This window comes from Leptinotarsa decemlineata, unplaced genomic scaffold, assembly GCF_025532065.1.
Source record: "Leptinotarsa decemlineata unplaced genomic scaffold, Ldec_3_MD MMD2_tig00000690_RagTag_RagTag, whole genome shotgun sequence".
NCBI classification, from domain to species: Eukaryota; Metazoa; Arthropoda; class Insecta; order Coleoptera; family Chrysomelidae; genus Leptinotarsa; species Leptinotarsa decemlineata.
In genome coordinates, this window is record NW_027412554.1 from 3,044,073 (window position 1) to 3,064,929 (window position 20,857).

Sequence of the window (20,857 nt, forward strand, 5' to 3'; positions counted from 1 at the left end):
CTCATTCTATTCAAAACAAGTTTTCATTAAAAAACCTGAAGATTCCAATAACATAACCATGAATATTTCAAATTAATGTACAATTTTCTTAATTCCATTATTTATATTACCGCAATATTTACCTTCTTCATCAGCCTCCCACTGTCTCAAACAGTCCCATTCTAGGGCAACAATTTGACTTTCAGGTGTGCCATCTTCCCTGCAAGCCTGCAATTTGACACCCATGGTCCCTATAGAGAGAATAACGTGTCCATCTTTTCGAGAATCGCAAGCACAGTGAGGAAATACGACTTCACCATATCCTGGCAGTTCGCGAGCTAGCTTAAGATACTCAGTGGCTCTAGTTTTGTCTTGAAGACCCTTAAGTTGATATAGATATTCACCTGCATGAATGCATCCTTTGTTAACTTCATCCACAGCCTATAAAAAAAGTAAAAATGTTTATTCATTTATTTACAGCCCACTTCAACGCATATCATTCAGTTGATGAGAGTGAATAAATTATCAAGCCTTCATTTGATGGAGGCTAAGATCACGTCGGCGAGACAACACGCGTCTCGTATCCAATGTGTGATGGCCAACAGGCCTTTCACGCCCGCAGTGTGGCGAATAGCCGCCAAACTACGACGTATCCATCACGCTGCAAGTCAAGGCGTGCTGCTGACCACCAAACAGAACTGCCTTGATAGGATACGAATATTAGTGGCTGCTAAGAAGTCACTAGTGAGGCGAGCGAGAAGTATCACGGAAAATCTTAGATTCCGCGAGAAACCTTCTCGCTTATTCCAGGAGCCTCCACGTTTTAGGATATTTTTCTCAGTAAGTGATGTTAATGGTCGAGTAATCAGTATGGATCCTCCAAATAGCTAGTTCCCTAGGAGCTGTCTTACTGAATTTACGTTTGCAGGCCAACTTCTAAATGCAATAATTTTCCTTGAATCAGACTCAAGAACATTCTATTGTATTTTATGTTCTAGGTACTCCAAGCTCTTCCAAAAAATTTACATATCTTGTCAAATATTGTTGAATGAACCTGGCCGATATTTGACGAAAATTCGTGTTTCTTTTTCGGCAGCTTCGTTTGCGACCAAGTCCTGTCCAAAATTGTCTTGGGACACGAGACTCTACTTTTCTCTCAACCAAGTTTCTGGAATGCTAGCATTCCTGTTGAACCTAGTCGCTAGTTGTTCGATTTTCTTTTGTCGAATCAGCTCTCCTCTGAGTGCTAGTTCTCCCTCGTGCTCGGCCTTCTCGAACCGTTTCCTCGCCTTGTCGATATCTGATATCGTCTTACATTCTTTCTGCATGTACGGACGTTGGTTGTTCACCCTCATTTTTGACTCTAACGTGAAAAGCAATATCACCAAGTTGACTTTCTCTACGAACTTGACTGTCTTCTCAACGAAGTGGTAGTTGTGGAACTGACCCAATTGTCCTTGCAGGCCAACTAGACCATTGACGAATTCTTTGTCGCCAAGAGCTTGAATAGTACCTTCGATCCAGGCCAATAAGTCGCTAGTCGGCCACTCGTGCTCTTTGATCATACTATCTTTCTCCATGGCGATGATGATCACTTTCATATCAAAACGTACTACTAGTTACTGAACGATTTTCGCTCTAACGGTTCACAAAATCGCCTTACGTGTTTCGCTGTACAGTACTTGCTCAAGTAGAAATGATTCTTCAATGTTTGAAATCTTCTCACACAAAATATTCTCGAATAGCCAAGCGGCTTTGAAAGCACTTGGCTCTCACCAACGTTCAAATTAATAGTGAAGTGCCCATAAGACTATCCTCATAAAAAAATACTCAGCAAACTGTCCCTGGTCTGGATTTCTGATGATAATGACCTAAAACCTGTTGACTCTTGTGTGAGGAAGGGTATTACAGAACCAGACATTGACATGGCTTCGGGTTTTACCAAACGAATACTAAGATATTTATACATTCTCCAAAGTATGTTTTCAAACAATTGCTAGATTGCAGCTGGGGTTGAAACGCATATTTGCAATTGAAGTTTGATTAAATTGTCACCTTAATATATTGAATCAAATTCATTATCACTTCTGGAAACAGATATCATTGATATCACTCTAAATAATCTCCACGAGACATCCACTCTCGTCAAACAAAACTTATCATCGCTTATTGAACCTTACTATAAGGTTGGAATCCATTTCTGCCTCTAGAATTGGAATCCATCTCTTTCATTGAAGTTGCAGTTGAAATCAATCTCTACTTTTGAGATTGGGATCCATCACTGCTTTAGAGTGAGGTTTATTGTCCTTGGACTAGAATACCTAAGTTCATCAGAGGCTTTGAGGCTTGAATCTGTCTACCTTTATGATTTGAGTGCAACAATGCCTTAAGAGCAGAACTTCGTCTCTGCCTTCATGCCAGAAAATATAGACCAGAAATTCATTGTTGCCTTCACGGTTAAACCCATTTCTTCCTTGCAGGTTGAAATCTATCGACGACTTCGAACCTGAAAATCTTGTCTTGGGATCTAGTGTTGTTTTTGGGTCTCATATCCATCTCGTTCTTTGTGATTGTATTGATCTTAATACATATCGTATTGTTGTAGCCACTGCACAATAAAATAACATATGATTCGGAAATCATCAATACTCAATTCAGTATCTATGTCATACACACTGTATGACATTGAACCCAATGCTAATCGTAATATTGTACATACTGTACAATGATATAACATATGATTCAGTCTTCATCAATAGTGAACTCATTATTCATTTCATACACTCTGTATGTCTTTGATCTCAATGCAAATCGTAATATTGTACACACTGTGCAAAAAAATATCATATGATTCGGAAATCTCAAAACTGAACTCAGTATTCATTTCATACACACTGTATGAGATTGATCTCAATGGCAATCGTAACTGTACAATGAAATATTATATGATTAGGAAATTATCAATACTGAATTCAGTATTCATTTAATAAACTCTGTATGTCATTGATCTCAATAGTAATCGTAATATTGTACACACTGTACAATAATATAACAACATATGATTCTGAAATCATCAATAGTGAAGTCAGTATTCATTTCATAAACTCTGTATGACATTGATTCCAATGCAAATCATAATATTGTACACACTGTACAATAAAACAACATATGATTCAGAAATCACCAATACTGAACTCAGTATTCATTTCATAACCTCTGTATGTCATTGATCTCAATGCGAATCGTAATATTGTACATACTGTACAATAAAATAATATATGATTCAGTCTTCGTCAATACTGAACTCATTATTCATTTCATACGTTCTGAATGTCTTTGATCTCAATGTAAATCATAATATTGTACACACTGTACAATAAAACAACATATCTGTTTAAAATCTGTTTTTCCGTCAATGCAAATCGTAATATTGTATACACTGTACAATAAAATAACATATGATTTAGAAATCACCAATACTGAACTCAGTATTCATTTCATACACTCTGTATGACATTGATCTCAATGCTAATCGTAATATTGTACACACTGTACAATAAAACAATATATGATTCTGAAATCGTCAATACTTCGTGAACATTCTCATGATTCTGATTTAGATGCATTAAACATCCCTGCCTTCTCTAAAATCGATATTATTACTGCTTCAAAAAAATTAAGAAATAAACTCACCGCAGGCGTTGACAATGTTCCTAGTCTTGTGATGAAGGACTGTATCGACGTTCTCTCTATACCTCTAATAGGCATATTCAACTTGATTTTATCAACTTGTGCCTTCCCTGAGCAGTGGAAAAAGGCTCGAATTTGTCCGATATTAAAAAAAGGCGACTCTAGCGATATCACAAACTACAGGGCGATTTCATATTACGTAACTTTTCTAAACTCTTCGAGATATGTGTGCAAAATGTTATGTACTCCCATATTCAATAAGTTATTTCTCCTACTCAGCATGGTTTCGTACAACAAAGATCATGTATGACAAATCTCTTTACGTACCTGGACAAGCAAAAACAAGTCGATGTTGTTTATTTAGAATTTCAAAAAGCCTTCGATCAAATAGACCATTACGTTCTTCTCAGCAAATTGACAAAATTGGCATTCTCTAACCAACTGCTCACTCTAATTGAATCATATCTAAATAACAGAAAACAATTCGTCGAATATGAATCTTTCAAATCGGCCCAGAACGTAGTTACATCTGGGGTACCACAAGGTTCCAATCTTGGACCTCTTTGAATATTCCTAGCCTACTATTTGCAGACGGCCTGAAGCTATATTATAAAATCGACGACATTACTGACTGCCAACGTGTACAACATGAATTAGATGTAATCAAACTTTGGTGTAATGATAATCGTCTACAACTGAACGCATCCAAATGTAAAATAATGTCATTTACAACAAAAAAACGAACTTTAATGTACGATTATTCAATCAACAAATCTACAATCAACCGCGTACATGAGATAAAAGATCTTGGTATAACATACGACAGTAAATTAACATTTACAACACATATAAGGAATAACTGCTGATGCAAATAGGATGCTTGGATTCATTTACAGAAATGGCAAGAACTTCAAAAGTATTGCCACTGTTTTGTATTTGATAAATGGACTGTAAAAAAAATAGGAGTTCGCTATCTCAAAGAGTGTTTGACCGGTTTTATAAAGTTGCCTTTCAATGGCCAGAGAATAATGATGAGAATTTATTACACGAGACTGTGTTTTCCTACCTTGGAATCGTTCTGCATCCAGATCCAACGTTGATTGAATTCCTTTTCTTAGAGAGGAAACTGGGCATAAACACAAGTGTTTATATGAATAACTATTATTATCGAGGTAGATCACTTATCGAGCCGTTGACAACCGATTCAAAAAGGTATCTGTTCACTTCTCTGCGAGCCAGCCTTCTCCGAACATGGAACGCACAGTCGTTCTCGCGATAATGAGAAAAAAAAATATGGGAAAAAATAATCAGACAAACACAATATCTCTTAACTATATGAACACAAAAAAAATGGAGGTGAAGACGAAACATAACCGCCCACCTAAAATGCAGAAGCATTTTACTGTAACGATTCAGATAGTGGCAAAGGACAAATCTTCACCACTGATCGCTTAAACACTCCTTGAAGGGTTTTTACAGTTACCACCCGTACTACACCGTCAGTACCTGGGTGAATATCTAAGACACGGCCGAGCTGCCAGCGGGAAGGTGGTAGCGAATCGTGCTTTATCAAGACCAGGGTGGCAATTTTAATATTGACAGTTGGATCTGTCCACTTGCCTCGCTGGTATAGTGTATGGAGATATTCTTTACTCCATCGAGACCAGAAGTCTTGGTGCAAGCGCTGAATTAACTGCCAGCGAGACAAATGGCTAAGCTTCAAATTTGAGAGGTCGTCATCAGGAGGAGAATTCAATGGCTCCAATGTCAGAAAGTGACCTGGAGTGAGGACCGAAATGTCATTGGGGTCTGTACTTGTTGGACAGATTGGTCTCGAATTCAAAAGCGATTCAATTTGTATGAGAAGCGTGTTAAATTCCTCATACGTGAGAATTTGCTCTCCAACAACTCTTGATATATGTGATTTTACCGATTTTATTCCCGCCTCCCATAAACCGCCAAAGTGGGGACTGGAGGGTGGAATAAAGTGCCATTCAATATCCTCCCGATGAGCTACCCCCTTTAAAGTTTTGAGTATACGGGATGCTCCAACAAAATTAGTTCCGTTGTCACTGTATATTTTTGAGACTCCACCGCGTCGAGAAATGAATCGTCTTAGAGCTGCCAAAAATGTTTCAGAAGACAGGTCGGTTACTAATTCCAAATGTAGTGCTTTGGTGGCAAAGCACACAGAAAGACAAATGTAAGCCTTCTGTGTTTTTGAACCTCGGTATCTACCAATAGATAAAGCATAAGGTCCACTAAAATCGACACCCACGCAAGAGAAGGGTTTAACCTGAGAAACACGCAGTGAAGGGAGATTGCCCATCGGAGGACTGAACGAAATTGGATTTTGTCTCCAGCAACTGAGACACTTTGAAAGTATTTTGCGAATGGACCTCTTAGCAGAGATAATCCAATATTTCTGAAGTAGAAGAAAGTGAGTCATCTGAAAACCAGGATGAAGATATTGGCGATGGGTACTTTCGATAATCAAATCAGTGAGTCTGTGATGACTGGGGAGTAATATCGGATGACGCTTATCATATGAAAGTTGTGAGTGAGTGAGCCTACCGCCAACTCTCAGAATCCCATTGATATCGAGAAAGGGATTTAATTTGCGAAAAGATTTTGGTAATAATTTTCCACTCAGAAGTGAGGATATTTCTGAATGGAATACTTGACTCTGGACATATTTAATCAGTGACAATGAGGCTTGGTGAGTCTCCATGTAAGTGAGGTACGAGAAATTCTGCTGGGAATGAGGGACACGGCAGTTGAATATAGTCACGATGAATATAGTCAAGAATTCTTCGTATTTTAGGAAAGGAAGAAGAATTTTGCAACAATGTGTCGAAAAAGTCGTTATTATCGTCCTTTTGGGTGAACAGAGCCACCTTTCTTTCTTCTGTGAGACAGTCAGCCTTTAATTCAGAGGGAATTGACAAAGAAGGCCACAATGAAGGATGTTCGAGAAGCCAGGATGGTCCCGCCCATCATAGGGAATGCTCTACAATCTGGGCTGGAAACAGTCCACGAGAGGAACAGTCAGCAGGGTTTTGCTCGGATGGTACATAATACCATATCTCGGGAGGTAATTTCTCGTGGATTCGACTGACTCGATTGCTCACGAAAGTTTTCCACCTGTGGGGGGAAGAGCGAATCCAACAGAGGGTTGTTAAGGAATCAGATCAAGCGAGAATTTTTTCAATGTGAAAATGCCTTTCAAAAATAGGCAAAACGAAGGAAAAAAGATCAGATAAAAGGAGGGCGGCACATAGCTCCAGTTTCGGAATGGATAGAGTTTTCAAAGGAGAAACTTTCGATTTGGCACAAATTAGCTGTACTCGAATACAATCGAAAGCGACAGATCTACAATATATAACAGCAGCGTAACCATGTTCACTGGCATCACTAAAACCGTGCAGGGTACATGACGTCATTGATGACAGAGACAAATGTCTTGGAATATTTATTTTTGAGAGAATTGGGAGTTCCTTTTTAAATCGACACCAGAGGTCTATGATATCGGGGGGTGGAGATACATCAATTCACAATTGAACTTAACGAATAAACCATCACCCGTTTTCCGATCTGGATATAAATAACTAAAATGCATAATGATGCTCGCGCCTGGCTCGCTCGAGTTGACTGACTAATTCCCATCCAATCTCTCGGGCCCCGCGTTTTTTCGGGTACCGTGTTTTTTTTCACCCTTGTCGATAGTGGTTTCTTACATATGTAGCAGAGTTTTTACAATACTCTTTCCATGCCTAATTTTGCTTGAACCTACTCTTTGATAAGATTATACATCATTCTTCAGCGCCACTTTCATTTTCAATGCGTTGTCCTGTTCTAACGCCTACCTTTGTCAGTTCATCAACTTTATCGTTACCTATTAAGCCTGCGTGAACTTTGATCCACATAAATTTGATATCAAAATTGGCTACATGGAGCCTGCTGATGAGAATTTTCAATTCCAGAATATGCCGGCAGTATGAGATTTGAGCCGGTTCTAAGCCTCCCACCACTATGACGTATTAATTGCTTTTTTGTTGTTTAGTGAAGTCAAGGCGATGTGACTTCGAAGTGTCTGGTGCATCGGATGGTAAATATACGATGGTGTATTTAGGTCAAAGCCCACAAAGTTTTACAGGTATGAAAACGCGATCTCTAGTCAAACTCAATATGATTGAATAATAATAGTAATTATGTATAGTGAATTTCTTTTTGTTTTAATAATATTCATATATTAGATGATTTAGATGATAACTATATGGAAATATAAACATTTCTAACATAGTTGAATACACTCACTTTATAACTACAAGTAAAATGGGAATGTGAGTATTATATCGTGGAAACAAGTTGGAGGTTGCTTATTGTTTTTTTTTTATTCGATTTCAGTTCCACCATTCAAAGATGTCGATGCAGTATGCAAGTCAAGATTGGATCGATGATGTAGATCTCAAATCATCGGTTCAACATATGTCGTCTGAATTGAAGGTGTTGGGTGATGGAGCCGAACATGCAAGCATTTATGATATGCTATGCTATGATGAAAAACAAATCGAATTATGTCTTCGTGATGCTGAGAATTATCGGAGTGGTGCAGAAGTTTGTAACAAATTTTTGGATAATGAATTGGAATTGTGTCAACTTTGTGAGGTTATGACTGAACTGAACCTGGGAAGATTTCTGTATAGTCTCCAACCATACTTGCCAGAATGGATTATTCATCACTTTGAATTTAATGATGAAAATCAAGAGGAAATTGAAGATGGTCGCGAAAATGATGAAGTTATTTTAGATAGTCTCTATGTTCCTATGAATCATAAATAATGTCAAATAAAATACTTTGTATTATTTTCATGTTTTATTTATTCAAATCCCATTATATACAATTGAAAATGATTACAAAACAATGAATATGATATATATGAATTAGGAAAAATTACAATACATGATATAAGTCAGTTACAAATTTAAAAAAAGAATATTATAAAACAGTACATGATAGAGTGGAAAAATAAAATAGTATCAATAATGTAAAGAGTTTCAATATCTGCTGTGAACTGAACCATCCAATGCATTGTATGTTAAAGCTTTATCATGCAAAATTAATGCATATACTTTAGTGTTTTCTGGAAACTTGGTCTTCCTCGTCTCAAACTCAATCTTTATATCAATAGTGGATGATTTTGTTGCATTCGGTTGATTGGAACAATCGATGATGAATAGTGGATTCTCTCTAAATTGTCCAATGTCAATCAGAGGTTCACTCATATCTTTATCATAATAACTTCGCTGGAAACTCTCAAAAGCATAATAAGCAGGAGCATCAAGTTTTTTTATCGAAATTCAAATTCCAACGCTCATATGGATACACTTCAGAATTCAAGTATCCTCGAATACTATTGATATCGGCAGTTGTGAATTTTGTAATATCCTGTGTTCTATCTTCAGATGTGGTAGTACTTTGGAATGCGATGATGACAAAACGAGGGAGTTTCCAGAGCGTTAGATGTTTTGATAACCCATATGTCTGAAGAAGTCCCACGTAATGATGGTAGTTCATAGAGGTCCCACATACGATAAGCCAACTTGATTTTGGCATTCAGACCGCTTTTGTTTATTCTACTGAAAAGTTTGAGCTTGTGTTTATCATCTGGTACAATATGTCTTATTTTCTATTCGATTTTATTTATTTCTGAATCAGCATCAACCTCACCTATATATGAGTTTTTGAATGATCGAGCGATAATCAAAATCAACTCCTGTTTAGCATTCAAGATACTTTTGTTGTAATCTTCAGCAAAACCCATCAAATATTTCAGTGGTAGTTTTCCACTAAATACATGTTTGTATCTAAGATTTCTTGTTTTAACTGTGAACGTCCCCAGCCAGATGTCAATAATGTGTTAGCATGTGATTGTTCAAATGCTAACTGTGCTAAAATACTAACTAACTAACTGTGCTAAATGTTTAGCATACACGTGTGGAATGAGCTTCTTTTTATGCACTTTTCTTTTTAATGGTGCAGCTCGTTTTGGTTTGGGATTGTTCAATACAATTTTGTCTTATATAAATGAAACCCATAACAATAGTTATTCGATTTTCTTCAATTCCAAAATAATAAAAATCTCTTTTTCACTTCCAAAATCGATAAGGTTATTTTTTTCATCCAAAATACGCACTGTAATGTTGTGAATCAATTGACGACCTTCTGGACTGACAGGCATATATATATATATATATATATATATATATATATATATATATATATATATATATATGTACGAAACACTCTTTCTGTTATAGCCGCCTTCTTTGTGCTAAATGTTGAATAATGATTGATATTATATTCTCGCATGAGAGATGAGAAGCTTCTATTAAAGAATTCTTTCCCTTGATCGCTTTGTATATGGGGGAAAATTTGGCTTACTTTAGTACATATTTCATTGTATTTGTTATTGTACTACCTGTTTTATCTTCAACTGCTACAGTCCACAAATATTTTGAGTAACAATAATTCACTACAGGTATATATCGGTATCCTTTAGTACTTTTTGCATAAGGTTGTAGTTCTGCTAGATCTATTTGCTATAGATCTGCAAAACCGTTGATGATGGTTATTCTTCTGTTAAAATTACGTCTTGCAGGTCTATGTAATTCATTAACAATTTGTCGTTTGACATCATTTATTTCATTAGTCATTCTATTTCAATATGATCAAACAGAAAAAAAGTGATAATGTTACTGCATTGAATGATGATGTGACAGTGATCATTACTTGTGAATATATTAATATATTATACCTCCTTCACGTAATTCTTCAATTATTGAAATTATTTTATTGTCATGTCCAGTATGCCCAGCTAACTTTGAAGCTACCAATAGTCGTAGGCGAGCAACTAACTCTTTCGGTGAATTCCAGTACACATAATTTACAGGTTTAGAATTATATGTTTTCTCCATTTTCACTCGTTTAAGTGCTCCACCAATTTTAATGATAATAATAATAATAAATCGGCTTTATTGATAATACAAAAAAAACAATACAAAGATATATTTGAAAATGAAAATAGTTTACAGGAGATTCTGGTACTCCTTGGCGAAGTCTAGCTCAAAGCTACTCTAACTCAACCAACAAGCACCACTCCATAATGCACGCAAACATACAAAAATAAAAGCAATTAACAGTGATGGTACTACTTCTTATTGGATATTGTGGTGAGTCTAATAGAGGTTTCATAACTTAACGAAATTTTTTAGAATTTGTCTTTGTAACACCATTCTTCAGATGAAATTGTTTATATGGGCACTTCACGCAGCGTGCCATGGAGTTACACTGCCGAGAACCATGCCGAGTGCCAAGGCAATTTGTACACCATTTATTATTTTTTGTCAGAGTGAATCTGTCTTTAAAATAGAATACCGCCTTTGAAATAGAATACCGGATAGTCGTAAATATTATGATCATTGTGACACAACTGACACGATGATTTATAATGAGAATCGATAACAAATGAGGAGGCTCTCTGTCCTGATTGATTAACTGGGAATGAAGTTTTGAATTTTGAGGAGTGAACTCTTTTTGCAGAACTGTTATTGGAAAAATGAACATTGTCAGGAGTTACACACTGTTTATTCAAAACTTCAACCAGAGTTGGATAATACTTGTCACTTGCTAAATTCGAACCATGCTCGAGTTCAAACCTTGTGGCTGCTGCAGAGTCCAGTCTATCAAAAAGCATTTGAAAGAGAATGAAATCCTATTTTTCCACCGGGAAACCTTGATTTTCTAATACTGCAATACGGAGCTTGATGTTTGAGAGTTATCGGAACTAGAGAGTTTTTTTGTATGCTCAATTGCATGCCAATGATATCATCGTCAAAGGAGTATTCTTCAAGCAGCTCAACAAATAATTGAATTTTTCAACGTTTGTAAGAGAATAGTTATTATGGATGAGGGAATCAAACATATCTTTGAAGGTCTGCCAAGTTCTGAGATTCCTATCAAATTTGGAAAGGTCCATCCTTGGTAATTTCATATATATATATATATATATATATATATATATATATATATATATATATATATAGCTTTCGGCAAACAAGTGTTGCCCATCTTGACACTTGGGTGCACCGCGCTGATGAGGCCAATAGCCACAAACACGTGTCCGCGGTTTGCCCCCCTTTTTGGAGTGTTATGTCCACTATTTGTTACAATTTATATATATATATATATATATATATATATATATATATATATATATATATATATATATATATATATATATATATATATATATATATATATATATATATATATATATATATATATTAAAAGTTATGTTCAGATATGAAGTCATGGCCTGCTATTCGAATTTTTTTTCTTTTTTTTTGTAAAATTTTGAATTACCCCCGTATGATACATATTTTTACTATTTTGACTTAATATGTATTTGAAGTCCACAATCAAATCAGTTTGGAGTATTCTTTATCAAATTGAAGTGTATTTGTAAAATTTATTTCGGTTTGTATTTTTTTAGGTGGCCGTCAACTTCATGTTTGTTGCAACGATATTTAACAGATCTCTAGAATAAAACAAATACTCTTTTTAACGGGGCAAATACACTACTAACTAAATGTTCATATGAATAAACTGTCAATAAAAGTATAAAATTCCTTTTATTCTGACAACAATGCCTCAACTAGAACAGATATAAAAAAACAATACAAAATCTATCGCGGATAGCCATGAACAAAAAACACATATGCCTTGAAACAATACTGTAGTTTGATAGTGAGGCTTCTTAAAACTTGACTGTAAAACGTGTTCATATTTGCCCTTAATTAAAAATGCCTCGCCCAGTATTATTAACGTTAACTGAAAAGGTAGAATTAGTTTTAATCTGTGGTGATGCGCGAAGCTGCAAATATTTTCAACGAGCGGCATCCAGACAAACAAATTTGCTATTCAAGTGTAAGTAGAATTTTAAAGAATTTCAAACAGACCGGCTCACTAGAATATAAACATAATACGGAGCGTATGAAACCTGTATGCACAGAAGAAAACCAGCTTGACGTACTTCAAGCAGTAGTAGAAAATGTTAGAAGGTCCACCCAAGAAATTAGTGATTATACCATGTAATAAATAATAAGTACCATGCTTACAAACCTACATTCATTTGTACATTTCAAGAAAGAGACTATGATTTGAGATATGATTTTTCCATGTGGATTCAGAGTGAAATAGAAGAACAACGAGATTTTCATCGATGTATTCTGTTTGGAGATGAATCTTCTTTTACAACAAATGAGGTTCTATCATCACAAAATTGCAGATGGTGGTCAGATGTCAACAAAAATCAATACTATCAGAAAACAAACGTTTGGTGTGGTATATTAAATGATAAATTACTAGGTCCGTTTTTTTTTCGCGAGAATTTGAATGGTGACAGGTACTTGAACTTTTTGGAAACTGAAATAGGAGAGTTTTTGGAGTATTAGAAGAACGGCAAAAGTTATGGTTCCATGACGGATGTCCTGCCCATTCTACTAGAAATGTTTTTCTCAGTAGCTGAAAAGGACATTTCGTAATAAATGGTTAGGACGAAATATCGATCCTCGATGGCTTCCTCGTTCTCCAGACCTTTAACCTCTAGATTATTTCTTATGGGGATACTTGAAACAAAAAGTCTACAGAGATCGCCCCTTCAATAATGTTAATGAGCTTGAAACTTCAATACGAGTTCATTGCAGAAATATTCCCGCCAATGTGTTGCGATCTACATTAAACGAATTTTATGAGCGAACAATTGAATGCATCGAAAGACAAGGTGGACATACAGAGACGCTTCGATAATTTTTATTGTTAGTACCTGTTAAGTTGTTAAGTTACCTACTGTATTTTTCTGTACTATCGCTTATTGGTTCTTTTTTGTTCATGGCTATCCGCGATAGATTTTGACAGTTTATTTATATGAACATTCAGTTAGTAAAGTATTTGCCTCGTTAAAAAGAGTATTTGTTTTATTCTAGAGTTCTGTTAAATATCGTTGCAACAAACATGAAGTTGACGGTCACCTAAAAAAATAGAAATTCAAGTAAATTTTACAAATACACCTCAATTTGATAAAAAATACTACAAACTGATTTGATTGTGGCTACTTCAAATACATATTAAATCAAAATAGTAAAAATATGTATCATATTCAAAATTTTCCAAAAGAAAAAAAATCGAATAGCAGACCATGACTTCGTATCTGAACATAACTTTTAATTCTAAGCAACTTTTCTCTCCAACACATTTCTATATTTTTTGTAATAAGGGTACTTTACTCTTGAACGAACTTCATATTTTTTGGCGTATCCTGTATGGTGTTTGTCATAAAGCCATTTCAGGTACACTTGGTATAGTTTTGGAACATGCACCAACTTTTGTCAAGAATAAACTTTTCTGAGAAATCGATATTTTACGGTAAAACGTATTAGGGGCAAAATAGGCTCAAAATTCTTTCAGATTCGTGATCAGAACTACCAACTTAGTACGATTACACTTTTTTCCTGAAAAAAATTCAGTCATGAAAAATCCGAATTCGTCTCACTTCTTATAGAAACACCCCGTATCTTCCGTAATATTCGAGGTGGAACGATGAAACTCTCAGGACTGATGGAAATGCTCAAAATGCACCTAGCACCTGAATGGGGTTGGCCAAAGTGATATACACTGTCCGCCCCTCACGATGGAACACCCCATTTTTACGGTAAAACATATCTTCCGTAATAATTGAAGTAGATTTTTTTTTGGTTTTGACATCAAAACATGAACGAAATTTATTAAGAAAAACTCGACTTTTGTTTTCACATAAATAATTTACTTTTTATTTTGTTGTCAGGAAAGTTATTCCTTCTCAATAAGAGAGAAAATGGTAATTTTGTAAGAGTAACGGTAACATGTAATCAGTGAGGTTTTAGGATGGTTAATGTTAGTTCATATTCTCATTTTCCCATTATTTAAAAAAAAACAAGGATATTTTGTGGCGAAAAATGTTATGTAGTTCAAAATTCTTTCGAAGTACTACTTTCAAAATCACATTTTCAATTAAAAAACAAAACAATCAATTTCAAATGATTTAACTGTTGACTATTTTATATTTTCGTGCCTTCTATGAAATTTCCCTCCAATCGAACACATTTTTCTATGCGCCTTTTATTATTTCCTCCAACTCTTCTCAGTTCTCTAGGTGTGATTTCTCTACACGCTTGTATAATTTTTGCACGGATATCTTCCTTATTTGTTGGCCTATCCTCACTTTATTTTTCAAGTTTCCCCATAAATAAAAATCCAGTGGAGTTAAATCTGGGGATCGTGGTGGCCATACTACGAGAGGGCTATTGGGTCCTATCCATTTCATAGGTAGATTCCTATTCAACCAAACCCTTGTTATGGCACCATTGTGAACTGGTGAACCATCTAACTGAAAAATCATGCTGTGTCTCACATCCAAAGGTAGTTCTTCCAACACATCGGAAAATGCATTTTCGAGAAAATCAACGAATAGTCGTCCGTTTAAATTTTGATCGAAAAAAAATGGCCCGATAATATTTTCGTTCAGGATACCACACCACACATTAATTTTCTGAGATATTTGGTCTCTACAATTCACTACCCAATTTGGATTTTGTTCAGCCCAAAACCTCATGTTCTGGGAAGATACAACACCATTCGTGGTAAAGGTAGCCTTATCACTGTATAAGATATACTTTAAAAAATTCCTGTCATTGAGATAATTTCCCTGCATCCATAAACAATACTCCATACGGCAGATTTCATCTCCTTCGTGCAAAGTATGTAAAAATTTGGGTTTGAACGCATGCATTTTATACCTCTTTAAACACCTCCATATTTTATTGCGGCTCATATTGAGTTGAAGCGATAAGTTTCTCAAACTAATTCTAGGATCAGCTTGATGAGCCGCCAATATCGTATCATCATCAGTATGATGTTTTACAATTTTTCTGTCCTTTGTTACTTGGCCGGTGCTCACGAATATATTTTATGTAGTTCCAGGGTGTACAGCTACCTCTAGCGGGTGTCTTCTATTAAATTCAGCGGCCGCTTCACGATAAGACCTCACCCCTTCACCAACAATTAAAACAATTTCAATTTTTGCTTGAAGTGACAGACGTGCCATGTTGAACTTTGTCAATCAAAATGAGCTGATATCAGTTGAAATGGGAACTTCAGAAATATTAAAATATGAACAGGGACTCACGAACAGAAAACAACTGGAACACAGGAAAAATATCCAACACAAATACAGGAACAAATAAACACAATGGGAACAAAAACACGGCAGAAACAACAGGAACAACGGTGATTCAAAGAACAGCAATACTAGAAACAACAAATGCAATGAAAACTGGTCTGGGGGTTAATACAACAAGATCTTTCAACAATATTGTCAGGTTGACAGTAAATATCAATGAGCAACTGTTTTTCATAGTGATTTGAGGGCACCGTATGATTCAATGAAACTGATGTAATTCAATCCCTTCAAATGATTTCAGACAACAATTCAGCAAGTAGGTAAAATAATCTAAATTCTACCTGTTCACCGATTGCGATTTTTTCTTTAAAAATTAACAGTTGTTTCGGTGTTGCAATGAGTATGAAGATTCATTTTGTTTCGGATGGTAAAATATTTCCTTAATATTTTGATAAAGGACCCCGCACATTTCTTATGAGAAATGGCTTGCCTTGAATTTTGCCGAAATTTTTATATGTTGTAGTTCTTGATGTGCTGATTGAAAGTGTCCACAGCCAAAGCTCAGAATTGTACAGTTGTCGAGATGTGAACCTTTGAATATAGATTTTTTCCATTTTTTGCAATTTTTGCTCATCAATCAAGAGCTCTCACTTCTGGTTGGGATATAATTTGGATGTTCAGCAACCAGAATTAGTTTTACGAATAATCTTTCATACACTTTTTCATACACTGCTTCACACTATCTCGATAATCTGAGAATGTGGTGCTGTGACATTTTCCTCAGATAGGCTCAAAAGGGCATCTGTATCTTTCATACCTGAGAGTACTTTCCAGATAGAATGAAGGGATTCAGGTATTGGAAGCGAACTATTTTGCGCCGTAATATGTTTTACCTAAAAATGAGGTGTTCCATCGCGAGTGGCGGACAGTGTATATCACTTTGGCCAACCCCATTCAGGTGGTAAGTGCATTTTGAGCATTTCCATCAGTCCTGAGAGTTTCATAGTTCCACCTCGAATATTACGGAAAATACGGGGGTGTTTCCATGAGAAGTGAGACACACCAAACAGGTTTCCTTCCAAGGCCCCCTCCCCTTGCCCGCCGCTACCGCGTCCACGCTTCTTTGTATCATTCATGTCAGTTCGTTTTTCGCTGTTCATTGTATCGCACGTGTATTTCTGTTATCGATAAGAACTAACGATCGCTGCTCTGAACTGGATTTTGAAACTGTTTTGTGATGTGGATCGGAAGGAGTAATTCCTGGAAGACAGGTAAATCGCGATGCAGAAAATATCCTTGGTCCAGATGTTGAAGAAGAGGTTCTGGCTTGCGTGGAAGAGAGTCCAGATATTTCGGTACGTGCGATTGAAAGACAAATCGGAATTTCAAAAATTTCAAAAATCGCATTCTTCGAGTGCACAGGTACCATCCATACCACTTGCAAAGAGTGCAAACATTACTGCCACGAGATCATGCACCAAGAGTTTTGTTCTGTCAAAGAATGCTGGTGAGACACGCGGCTGATCCTGACTTTCTTAGTAAGATTCTGTGGACTGGCGAGAATACGTTTAAAAAAGACAACTTCATGAATATGCACAACTTGCATTGCTGGAGCTTGGCTAATCCACATGCCATCAGAGAAGACCGCTCTTAATACCAGTTTAAAATTAATTTGTGGTGCGGAATCATTAATGGCCAAGTAGTAGGACCCATTGAAATACCTGGAGCGTTTAATGGTCAACACTATTTAGAATTACTAAGGGACGAGTTGAATGGCCCTTTAGAATATGTTCCTCTCGCAACGAGACAAGGCATGTGGCTGCAAAATGATGGCTGTCCTGCACACTACGCCCGGCCTGTAAGGGATTATCTAGAAGATGAATTTCCTGGCAGATGGATTGGTCGACTTGGACCAATTCTCTGGCCAGCCCGCTCCCCGGATCTAAATCTTATGGATTTTTTTTATTGGGGGTTCCTCAAAGAAAATGTTTACTTTAAACCGATAGAAACTGTAGAAAATCTTCGTGATCGTATTAACGGCGCCGCTGAAACGTGCAATCGATTACACCAGGCACGATTTGTGACACGCTCTTTTATTCGCAGATGTCGTACCTGTATCCGGGCAGGTGGTGCTCAGTTCGAGCATTTATTGTAAAAGCTTTTAATAAAGTTTGCATACATGATTTATTTGATTTTTATTTTTTAATTACAATACATAGTACTGTATTTATAAAATTATCCCACAAATAAATTTTCCTTGAAAAATTACGAAGGGTGAAAAAATGTTTTTTTCTTCTACCTTCAATATTTTATTTTTTGATACATTTTTTATTTTGTGGGTGTTTTTCACCCAGTGCTAATATTTTTTTTTGCTGTGGATAAGTCATGTTTTTATGACGTAACATTGAAAATACTAAACCAAGATTTTCGAAAAAAAGAAAATTTCCGATATCTCGAAAACGAAAACACTTTTACCTAAACTTTTTTCCTGTTATGAGCTAGTCATGACCTCAGCTATCACCACCTCAAGGTTTATCGTCAAGAACCGGGACACCCTGTATTATAATATATATATATATATATATATATATATATATATATATATATATATATATATATATATATATATATATATATATATATATACCGGGTGTACCACATTTTATGTGACAGGCAATATCTGGTTTGTTGAAGGAGATACACAAAAATGTTTCTTACAAAAGTTTTAGTTGTTCATGAGAGCTATATTTTGATATAATTTTTAATATACAGGGTAGGGTGTTTGGTGTAGGTGCTACAGACCAAAATTCCATTTTTCAAAATAGAACGCCCTGTATATCATTACATATTCAGATGCTACGTTAAATTCTGATATCATTTCATGTTTGGTTTTTGAATTTCAGTTACGGCGTTGTTGAGTTATTGCACTTTTCCTTAAATATAAAGTTTCAAAGAAACTTATTTACTCGTACACGAATCCAGTCTATATCTTTTATTAAATTGAACTAGACTACTACTGAATACAAACCATTATTCTCACCTCTACGATACGATATCGATATCAGTTGAATATAATATTGAAATTCTTGAGAATGTGACTAACTTGAGGGTGAATTGCTTTATATTGCACAATTTCATCAAGTAGCTTATGCTTGTTGATGCCATAGTAACAAATGTTGTTGAATTGTATCTACTTGTCAGTTCGATTCAGTGATTCTTTGCAAAACAGTAACTGTGTTCTTTGTGCGAAAACTCTAGTATGCCTTTCGCGTTTAGTCCAAGTGATTGCATTGATATGTTATTAATTTTTGTCAGATGTCAGAAAAACTGCCGTCAAGCACAACGTCTATACCAAGAACGTTTTCCAGACAGACCCATTCCGTCACGAATGACTTTTTCGAGAGTTGTAGAAAAATTGCGAACTGGGTCATTTCCTTCTACTATAAAGCATCGTCATCATACGAGATCTGTTAGAACTGAAGATTTAGAGAGATTCATCCACATGTTTCTATCCGTACTCTTGCAGAAGAAGTCGGTGTGAGTAAATCTACTGTACAGAGAATTCTGAAAGAAAATAAATACCACCCATTCAAAATTCAGTTGGTACAAGGTTTGAAACCCACGGACTTTGAACGACAACTTGAATTCATTGCTTGTATTTAGGTAATATTACATGAAAGTCCTAACATATTCAGTCAAATTTTGTGGAGCGATGAATCGCGATTCCACAATAATGGAGTTGTGAATCGACATAACAGTCACTATTGGTCTCAAGAAAATCCCCACTGGGTCCGCGAAAGTAATTTTCAAACTACTTGGGGTATTAATGTATGGTGTGGATTGTTCAATGGCCGCATCATAGGACCTTACTTTTTCAATGAAAATCTCAATGGATTGCGATATTTACATTTTCTAGAAAATGATTTGATCCAGTTGATGGAAGATATTCACATAGCATAACGACAAGGAATTTGGTGGCAACAAGATGGTGCCCCTCCTCACAATTCACAGGTTGTTACTGAATATCTGGATAGAACGTACCCAAATAGATGGATTGGTAATAAGGGTCCAATTCGGTGGCCGGCTCGTTCCCCAGATTTATCACCGCTTGATTTTTTCCTATGGGGTTATTTAAAAGATATTGTTTTCACTACTCCCCCTTTGAATGTGGATGATCTGAAAATGAAAATTCGACTAGCGTGCAGTGATATTACGCCTGATATTATAAGAGCGACTTGTACGAGAGAAGTGATTCGACTTCTGAGGGTTGTCGTTCGTAGGGGTGTGACAACTGGATAACGGAAAAACAGATTTCATATATATATATATATATATATATATATATATATATATATATATATATATATATATATATATGTATCATATATGTATATATCAATGAAATAGATGATTGAAATTTCATAGTGGGTGTATGACAAACATTACTATTGTGTAAACATTACACAAGAACGAACACTTTTCAAAATTAAATTGATAACAAAAATAATTCTACATTAGAAAACAAGAGACAATATTGTGAAACTAGCTTCGCAATTAATTGACATTTGATACTGATATGACAAAAATTCAGTAGCTCAGTTACTTGAAATGCTGACCATTTACTTGTAAACATTGATGGATTGATGTTATTACGTGATCAGCCGTCGTGGCTCAGCGGATTTCCGACGCCTTGATTTCCTCGAAGACACATCTAACCCGATCTTTCAGTTCCTGTTTCGTATTGATAGGTGTTCTATGTTCTATATGTTCTTCGAACATATCGGTTAGTTCCCTACTCACTTCACATGTTCAATGTCTAGAAGCTCCATTCAACCAATACCAACAATTCCGAGAAAAGTTCAGGGCAAATTATCTCCATAAATGAAAATAGAAACTTTATCATCCATGAG

General features: G+C 35.7%; 1 protein-coding gene across 1 annotated transcript in view; it reads right to left on the reverse strand.

The window, feature by feature from the left end:
* Positions 1 to 20,857, reverse strand: part of LOC111513425 (sorting nexin-27) — a 292,951-nt gene that overhangs the window by 30,320 nt on the left and 241,774 nt on the right. The window contains exon 7 of the mRNA XM_074174687.1: positions 123 to 420. Coding sequence (XP_074030788.1) covers positions 123 to 420 — 298 coding nt within the window. The remainder of the gene's footprint in view (positions 1 to 122; positions 421 to 20,857) is intronic.